Below are 9,830 nucleotides of genomic sequence, written 5' to 3' on the forward strand. Positions count from 1 at the left end.
TTCTCCCCATCAGCTTTAAGGCACTCAAATCCCAGCTCCGCCACTTATCTGTTGTGTGACCTTGGACAAGCCACTTAACTTCTCTGTGCCTCAGTTACCTCATCTGTAAAATGGGGATTAAGATTGTGAGCCCCCATGTGGGACAACCTGATTACCTTGTATCTACCCCAGCGCTTAGAGCAGTGCTTGGCACATAGTAAGTGCTTAACAAATGTCAGAATTATTATTATCCTTGCTCATCTGTCACTACATCCCAGCCCTTCACTGTTTTTACGGCACCCTAATCACCATGCTTCGATCACATCTATCACTTAGTACAGCACTTAGTACAGTGCCTGGCACATAGTAAGTGCTTAATAAATACCATTATTATTATTATCATTATCATGCCACTGACCCCTTGACCAAATCCTCCTTCCGGCCTGGAACTCTTCCCACTTCTTAATGGCAGGGAATGAGTCTGTTTATTGTACTCTCCCAAATGCTTAGTACAGTGCTCTGCACAGATGGCTCCCGTGGCTTTAACTACCACCTCTAAGCAGGTGATTCCCAAATCTACATCTCCAACCCTGATCTCTCTCTCTTTCTGCAATCTCGCATTTCCTCCTGCCTCAAAGGCATCTCTACTTGGATGTCCTGCTGACACCTCAAACTTAACAGGTCCGATAAAGAACACCCAAACTCTGTCCTCCCCCTGATTTTCCCATCACTGTTGACAGCACTACCATCCTTTCTGTCTCCCAAGTCCGTAACCTTGGCTTTAACCTTGGCTCTTCCCTCTCGTTCAACCCACATTTTCAATCTATCAGAAATCCTCTCAGTTCAACCTCCCCAACATCATTAGATTCTGCCCTTTCCTCTCCATTCAAACTGCTACAATGTTAATCCAAGCACTTATCCTATCCACCTTGATTATTGTATCAGCCTCCTTGCTGACCTCCCCGCTTCTTGTCTCTCCCCACTCCCGTCCATACTTCACTCTGCTGTCCAGATCATTTGTCTACAAAAATGTTCAGTCCATGTTTCCCCATTCCTCAAGAACTTCCAGTGGCCTACCTCAAACAGAAAGTCCTCGATGTCAGCTTTAAAGCACTCAATTATGTTGCCCCTCCTACCTCACCTCCCTTCTCTTCTACTACAACCCAGCCCACAAACCTTGCTCCTCTAATGCCAACTTACTCACTGTACCTCCGTCTCATCTATCTCACTACTGACATCTCACCCATAACCTACCTCGGGCCTGGAATGCCCTCCCTCCTCATATCAGACAGATAATTGCTCTCCACACTTCAAAGCCTTATTCAAGCACTTAGTACAGTGCTCTGAACACAGTAAGCTCAATAAATATGATTGAATGAATGAAGGCACATCTCCTCCAGGAAGCCTTCCCTGACTAAGCCCTCCTTTCCCCATCTCCCTCTCTTTTCTACGTGGCTCTGATTTGGCTTCCTTCATTCGCCTCTCCCTCTGCCCCACCGTACTTATGTACATATCCGTAATTTATTTATATTAATCTTGTCTCCCCGCCTAGACTGTGAGCTCATTGTGGGCAGGGTAAGCGCTTCCCAAATATCATTAAAAAAAGTAGAAGCCAGGGGGTGTCAGGTACAAATTAAAGTGCTCTAGAGCATTGTAAGTACAATAAGTGGCAAAGAAGGGTGGATAGACGTTTCTCACTGGGCCTGGTTCTCTTTTCTCTCCACCACTGACTTCTCCACGCCTTTCCCCCTGCCCGGGACTCCCTCCCCCTTCACATCCGCCCTTCTATTACTCTCTCTATCTTCAAGAGCCCCCCTGAAATCGCATCATCTCCTCGAGGAAGGCTTCTCTGATTAATCCTTTATCTCCCCATCCGCCCTCCGACTTCCATTTCAATGCTTTTTCTTCAGCTCAGCTCAGCCCCCCCAGGGAACAACCCAGTCTACCTACATCCTCCTGGCAGACCCTGTGACCCAGTAGGATCAACAGCCCAAGTTCCTATTTTGCGAGGCTCTTTCCGGTCTGGTTGTCTCTCGGTCTTGCTCCTTCCCACCGCCTCAGTCTCCTTCCTGCAGCAGAAGCGCCTGAGGTGGCAGCTCACCCTCCAGAGAAGAGTTCGAGACTCAGGGAGATCCCTCGGATTTAGGCCTCGCCGACGTCCCGACTCCACACGGTGAGAGAGCGGGATGTGGGGCTGGTAGGGAGTCAGCGTTGGGAGGTGGAGGGGACCCCCGAGACGGCAGGACTGGGGAGAGCTGGGAGCCAGTGAGGGAGCGGGGGTGGGACTGGGGGAGGGAAGGAGCAAAAGCTGGGAGAGAGAAGCCCAGGCACCACCCCCGCTTCCCCCAAACACCTGAACCTAACACAAGCAGGGAGCAGGGGCCCAGTGGGGCCAGGGACAGAAATTGAGCCACTGCTGTTCCAGGTCATGAACTGCCCACAGTCCCCCCACACTGTGCCCTCAGCCACCACACTCAGGGTTGAGGTTGCTCTCTGAGTCATCCCCATATTCCTCTTCTCTGCCACCTTCCTCCTGGGCATGCCCAGGAACGGGCTGGTCATCTGGGTGCCCGACCGTGGCCCACTCGGTCAATGGCATCTGGTACCTCCACCTGGCCGTGTCCCTCTTCCTGCCCTCACTGTGGCCTAAATGGCCTTGAATTACCACTGACCCTTCGGCCTTGTGCTCTGTAAACTCCGCAGTGCTCTGGAGAATGTCATCCTCTTCTCCAGTGTCTTCCTGGTGACCCTCATCTCCATCCAACACTGCATCTGTGTCCTGAATCCCTTCTGGATCCGGAGCCACCGGTCCCTGGGGTGGGCAACCTCAGCGGCTGGAGGGGAGTGTCTGGCTCCTGGCCCTGGTCCTGAGCACTCCCCAGTTGCAGAATTCAGGGAAACACAAACGCACGGCACCCGCGTCTACCAGAATAACATTTTCAATCCTTGGAACGAGACGCAGCGACAGGATGGCATGGGGATGGACGTTGGGTGGGCCCGGAGGGTGGCAGTGGTGGCAGTGGTGGCCACCCACTCCAAGGCCGGCTTTATCCTGCCACTGGTCATCATCAGGAGCTGTTCTGTCCTTGTCTCGGCCTGGGTCTGGCAGGATGGGCGGTGAGGGTTTCAATCGGAGAAGCAGCGTGGCTCAGTGGCAAGAGCAGGGGCTTTGGAGTCAGAGGTCATGGGTTCAAACCCCGGCTCTGCCAATTGTCAGCTGTGTGACTTTGGGCAAGTCGCTTCACTTCTCTGGGCCTCAGTTCCCTCATCTGTATAATGGGATGAAGACTGTGAGCCCCCCGTGGGACAATCTGATCATCTTGTAACCTCCCCAGTGCTTAGAACAGTGCTTTGCACATAGTAAGCGCTTAATAAATGCCATTATATATATATATATAAAAAATCGGGCCCCCTGGGTGGCTGTGGTGTAGACTTTCTTCCTCTGCTGGTTTTTCGTCCATGTGGTTACGGTGCTGCAGCTCGCCGCTGCCGTGAACGAATCCAGGGGACTGTCTAGATCCTCAAGTCATCAATCGTATTTATTGAGTGCTTACTATGTGCAGAGCACTGTACTAAGCACTAAGCACTGTACTAAGTCTCTGGCCACCAGCCTTTCGGCCGGAACCCCATGCTCTACATCTTCTAGGGGCTGGACTTCTGGAGGCATCTGGTCCACTCCCTGCCCAGAGCCCTGACGCATGCCCTCGGAGAAGAGCCTAACCTTACCCCCATTACGAGGAGCGGGTCAGAGAAGCAGCATGGCTTAGTGGAAAGATCACGGGCTTGGGAGTCAGAGATATTTATTTTATTTTGTTAGTATGTTTGGTTTTGTTCTCTGTCTCCCCCTTTTAGACTGTGAGCCCACTGTTGGGTAGGGACCGTCTCTATATGCTGCCAACTTGGACTTCCCAAGCACTTAGTACGGTGCTCTGCACACAGTAAGCGCTCAATAATTGATTGATTGATAGTGGGTTCTAATCCCGCCTCTTCCACTTGTCAGCTGTGTGACTTTGGGCAAGTCACTTAGCTTCTCTGTGCCTTAGTTAACTCATCTGTAAAACGGGGATGAAGCCTGTGAGCCCCACGTGGGACAACCTGATTACCTTGTATCTACCTCAGCGCTTAGAACAGTGCTTGGCACATAGTAAGCGCTTAACAAATGCCATTATTATTATTATCATTATCAGCTTCTGGTCCCCCAAGCTGGAGACCCACAAACTGTGACCTCCCGAACCCCACATCGGCCCTGGAGCATTAGCAGAAAGAGAAGGTAGATCTGGGAGTCGGAGGACCTGTGTTCTAATCCTGATCCACCACTTGCCTGCTGGGTGACCCTAGGCAAGTCACTTCTCTGGGCCTCAGTCACCTCGTCTGTAAAATGGGGATTCATTCATACATTCATATTTATTAAGACTGTGAGCCCCATGGGAGGCGTGGACTGGGTCCAACCTGATTAGCTTTTATCTACTCTGGAGCTTAGTAGAGTGTCTTCTAGACTGTGAGCCCACTGTTGGGTAGGGACTGTCTCTATATGTTGCCAACTTGTACTTCCCAAGCGCTTAGTACAGTGCTCTGCACACAGTAAGCGCTCAATAAATACGATTGATTGATTGATTGGTACATAGTAAGGGCTTAAAAAATACAAAAGAAAAAGATCGACTCAGAGAAGCAGCGTGGCTCAGTGGAAAGACCATGGGCTTTGGAGTCAGAGGTCATGGGTTCAAATCCCGGCTCCGCCAATTGTCAGCTGTGTGACCTCGGGCAAGTCACTTAACTTCTCTGTGCCTCAGTTACCTCATCTGTAAAGTGGGGATTAAGACTGTGAGCCTCCCGTGGGACAACCTGATCACCTTGTAACCTCCCCAGCGCTTAAAACAGTGCTTTGCACATAGTAAGCGCTTAATAAATGCCATCATTATTATTATTATTATTGAAATAATTTTTTTTTAAAAAAGAGGGCGCATCTGTTCCCTCAGTGTCCACAAGGTGGCGCAATCACCCCTCGGGACCCGGGGCCGGTTGAGCGGGATAATAATAATGATAATAATAATAATAATAATGATGATAATAATAATGGTATTTGTTAGGCGCTTACTATGTGCCAAGCACTGTTCTAAGCACTGGATTTCGGCTTTGCCCGAACCTGCGCTGGTCGATTTGGAAGGTTTCCTGTGGTTGTCTGGGGGTCGACCCTTGGCAGTCAGTCAGTCAAACAATTGTATTTATTGAGCGCTTTCTGTGTGCTGAGCACTGTACTAAGCACTTGGGAGAGTACAATAGAACATAGACACATTCCCTGCCCATAACAAGCTTGCAGTCTAGAGGGGGAGACAGACATTAATAGAAATACATAAATGATAGGTGTAATAATAATAATAATGATGGCATTTTTAAGTGCTTACTATGTGCCAAGCACTGTTGCAGATACAATGTAATCGGGTTGGACAAACCCCTGTCCCACATGGGGTTCATAGTCTCAATCCCCATTTTACAAATGAGGTAATGAAGCACAGAAAAGTTAAGTGACTTGCCCAAGGCCACACAGCAAAGTGGCAGAGCTGGGATTAGAAGCCACGTCCTCTGATTCCCAAGCCCGTGCTCTCGCCACTAAGCCATGCTGCTTCTCCGTTATGGAGAAGGACATAAGTGCTGTGATGTGGCGATATGGACATTAGTGTTTTGGGGCTGGGAGCGGGGATGAATAAAGGGAGCAAGTCAGGGTGATGCAGAAGGGGGCAAGAGAGGAGGAAAGATGGGCTTAATCAGGGAAGGCCTCTTGGAGGAGATGGGTCTTCAATAAGGTTTTGCGATGGGGGGAGAGTCATTGTCGCCTATGAAGAGGGACGTCATTCTGGGCCACTGGCAGGACATGGATGAGAGGTCCATGGAGAGATAGACAAGATTGGGTAAGTAATACAAGTAATAAGTAATACAGTAAGAGGGTTGGCATTATAGGAGAGAAGTGTGTGGGCTGGATTGTGATAGGAGAGTAGCGAGTTGAGGTAAGAGGGGGCAAGGTGATGGGCTGCCTTAAAGCCAGGGGTGAGGAGTTTTTACTCGATGCAAAGGTGGATGGGCAACCATGGGACCCCCTGCGAGGGAGACTTCCACACACCTCCTTGTCCATCTCCTGGTCCCTCCGGCCTGTCTGTCCGGTGCCCCTGCTTGGCCTGCATGAGCCCGCACCCCTCTGTAGATGGGGTGGTGGGCGAGAAGAAGAAGAATTGGGCTATTTGTTCAGCGTTCTCTATGACCAAGTGCTGGGAGCGATACAAGGTAATTAGGGAAGCAGCAAAGCCTAGTGGAAAGAGCACTGTGCTGGGAAACAGAGGACCTGAGCTCTAATCCCTGCTCTTGCCACCTGTCTGCTGTGAGACCCTGGGCAAGTCATGTCTCTTCTCTGGGCCTCAGTTCCCTCACCTGTAAAAAGAGGATATTATATTAATATAATAATAATAATAATAATAAGAGCTGGGGTAGATACAAGTAAATTGAGTTGGACACGATTCCTGTCCCACTTGGGGTTCACAGTCTTCACCCCCATTTTAATCCCCAGTAGGATTTAAATCCTACTCCCTCCTACTTAGACTGCTAGCCCCAGATGGGACAAGGGCTATGTCCAGCCTGATGAACTTGGATCTACTGCGGCAGTTAGAATGGTATTTGGCACATAGTAAGTGCTTAATAAATGCATTATCATAATCAGATGGGGAACAATCCTTGTCCCACAGTCTAAAGGGCAGGGAGGGCAGGTATTGAAACCCCATTTTACAGATGAGGTAACTGAAGCACTCCCCTCTCAGGATCGCACCTGGGGAGTTTCCAGTCCTGTACCGGTCACGACTACAGGAGGGAGAGTCAATCAGAGGCCTACCCATTTCATTCCTAGCTTGGGCAGTGGCTAGCGAGTGGCAGGCAATCTGCTACAAGTCAAAACTCACCCACGCTGGGCAGCAGCGACACAGGAGAGAGTCGAGGGCAGAGACTCATTTACTTCATGGAAGGAGGCAATAGTAAACCACTTTCGTATCTTTACCAAGAAAACTCTGGATACGCTACCATTAATTAATTCATTCATTCAGTCGTACTTATTGAGCGCTTACTGTGTGCAGAGCACTGTACTAAGCACTTGGAAAGTACAACTCAGCAACAAATAGAGACAATCCCTACCCAACAACAGGCTCACAGTCTAGAAGGGGGCATTCTAAGTATGAGAGAGAACAGGTAGTGAATCTCCACTTCACAGATGGGGAAACTGGGGCAGAGAGAAGTTAAGTGACTTGGCCAAAATCTCACAGGAGGAAAGTGGTGGAGCGAGAATTAGAACCCAGAACAGCAGCGTGGCTCGGTGGAAAAGGCATGGGCTTTGGAGTCAGAGGTTGTGGGTTCAAATCCCGGCCCTGTCAGCTGTGTGACTTTGGGCAAGTCACTTAACTTCTCTGGGCCTCACCTCATCTGTAAAATGGGGATTAAGACTGTGAGGCCCCCCCATGGGACAACCTGATCACCTTGTAACCTTCCCAGTGCTTAGAAGAGTGCTTTGCACTTAGTAAGCGCTTAATAAATGCCATTATTATCTTTTAGACTGTGAGCCCACTGTTGGGTAGGGACTGTCTTTATATGTTGCCAATTTGTACTTCCCAAGCGCTTAGTACAGTGCTCTGCACACAGTAAGCGCTCAATAAATACAATTGATGATGATGATGATGATGTGACTCCCAGTGCCGGGCTCTTTCCTCTAGGCCACTCTGTTTCTCACTACAAGAAGCCCAAGGGTCCAGATTTACCCACAGAGGCATTCTTCCCCCCCTGCTCTCCATGCAGACATCAGCAGGTCCCTCTGGCAGGAACTATCATAGTGCCTGGCTTCTGGGACTGCTCCCATCCAGTCCCTTCCCAATCACATTCTCCCAGACACATCTCCTGCCTCTCACTCACCATCCCAGTCAGGAACTCCCAGCTGCCTTGGCCTGGCCAACTCTGAGCATCTGGATATGTGGGTGGGTGGATTGGGTGGGTGAGCGGGGGTCGGAAGGGGTAGGGAGACTCCCACTCACCCTCCCACCCTCCCCAGAAGCCGCCCTCGGCAACCGTGTGTCCTGACGCCTACTTTGAGCTTCTGACTTCTCATTGCTCAAGACCCTTCTGGCACAGGATTTCTTCACGCATCCCTTTGCTTCACCTGTTTCCTCAGCCTGGTTCCCACGGCGCTCGGCCCCCGGGCACAGGATTTGGTGGCCGGGGACCGGAGATGGGGCTCCAGGGGGATCTCGTCACTCAAAGCCCCAGTGATTAAAACCCCCGCCTGTCTAGGTCCCGGCGGTTCGAGACCCCAGCTGTTCGAGGCCCCTACTGTTTGAGACTCCAGCTGTTGGAGGCCCAGGCTGTTCCAGGACGTGAGTTGAAGCCAAAGATAGAAGGGATCCTAGGAGAGGAGGGGACCTATAGGGAGGGAACAGGGGATTTTGAGACGTGAGGAGGAAGGAAGGCCTCTTAAGAAGAGGACTGGGGGACTTGAGGGGAGGGGAGTTAAGAGGTAAGATCCGGGTCAGGTTAGGGTCTGAGAGGTGAGGTGGGGAGGAAATGAGGGGCCGGAAGGAGGATCACACTGTGTGTATGTGTGTGTGTGTGTGTGTGTGTCAGGAGGAGGACCATGGAGAACAGTTCATTCCCTCTGGACGTCCTTGACAGTTCTAAAGTTCCACCGGTGGCCACCCCCTCCACCTCCCTGCAGAAGGGCCTGAGATTCCTCCACATCCTGTCCGTGGCAGTCTTCATCGTCGCCTTCCTCCTGGGCACGGCCGGCAACGGGCTGGTCATCTGGGTGTCCGGCTTCCGCATGCCCCGCTCGGTCAACGGCATCTGGTACCTCCACCTGGCCGTGGCCGATTTCACCTTCTGCCTCTTCCTACCCCTCAGCGTGGCCTACGTGGCCCTGGGCTTCCACTGGCCTTTCGGACGGCTCCTCTGCAAACTCTACAACTCGCTGAGCGTCCTCAACCTCTTCGCCAGCGTCTTCCTGCTGACCCTCATCTCCGCCGACCGCTGCATCTGCGTCCTGAGGCCCATCTGGGCCCGGAACCACCGCACCTGGGCGAGGGCCAACCTGGTGGCTTTGGTTGCCTGGCTCCTGGCCTTGGCCCTCAGCAGTCCCTACGTGGTGTTCCGGGACATCGCCGTCAGCTCAGGGACCGGAAAGACGGACTGCGTCATCAACTACGACCCCTGGAATGAGACCCGGGGGGACCCGGGGCGGAGGCCGGCCGTGGAGGGGCCCCGGTTCTCGGCCGTGGTGCTCACCCGCTTCGTGCTCGGCTTCGTGGTGCCGCTGGTCGTCATCGGGGGCTGCCATGGCCTCCTCGCCAGCCGGATCTGGCGCCAGCGCTTGGCGCGTTCCAATCGACCCTTCCGGGTCCTCGGGGCTGTGGTGGCCGCTTTCTTCCTCTGTTGGTTCCCCTTCCACCTAGTGTCCCTCATGAGCCTCGTGTCCATCCTGGGCCGGCGGTCGGACCTGAACAGCTTCATGTCCGTCTTGTGGCCGCTGGCCTTCTGCCTGACCTGCGTCAACAGTTGCCTGAACCCCGTGCTTTACGTCTTCCTGGGCCGGGACTTCCGGGAGCGTCTGCTCCACTCCTTGCCCGCCGCCCTGGAGCGGGCCCTCGCCGAGGAGTCCGGCTCTGCTTCCGCCTTGGCAAAAAACACGTTGCCCTCTGTGCCCGCGGACGGCGAGATCCAAGAGCTGCGGGGGGCCTTGACCTGAAAGCCCGGTCCCCTTCACCCCTCGGGCCGGGAGACGGGGGGGACAGCCTCCTCTCCCTCCCCATTCTGACTTCCGTGGTTGGGCCGGAACC

At 52.5% G+C, this 9,830-nt stretch overlaps 1 protein-coding gene across 2 annotated transcripts; it reads left to right on the plus strand.

The window, feature by feature from the left end:
- The first annotated feature begins 2,069 nt into the window (after positions 1 to 2,069).
- Positions 2,070 to 9,830, plus strand: LOC119946096 (fMet-Leu-Phe receptor-like). 2 transcript variants are annotated; one of them, XM_038767496.1, is made up of 3 exons: positions 2,070 to 2,152; positions 8,293 to 8,375; positions 8,623 to 9,830. In XM_038767496.1, the coding sequence occupies exon 3, from the start codon at positions 8,633 to 8,635 to the stop codon at positions 9,737 to 9,739; it is 1,107 nt and encodes a 368-aa protein (XP_038623424.1). In that variant the 5' UTR covers positions 2,070 to 2,152; positions 8,293 to 8,375; positions 8,623 to 8,632; the 3' UTR covers positions 9,740 to 9,830. The 2 variants fall into 2 exon arrangements, with proteins under 2 accessions (XP_038623424.1, XP_038623425.1); XM_038767497.1 differs by lacking the exon at positions 8,293 to 8,375 and having other exon boundaries at positions 2,074 to 2,152.

The sequence above is a fragment of the Tachyglossus aculeatus genome, chromosome 26, assembly GCF_015852505.1.
Source record: "Tachyglossus aculeatus isolate mTacAcu1 chromosome 26, mTacAcu1.pri, whole genome shotgun sequence".
Taxonomy (NCBI): Eukaryota; Metazoa; Chordata; class Mammalia; order Monotremata; family Tachyglossidae; genus Tachyglossus; species Tachyglossus aculeatus.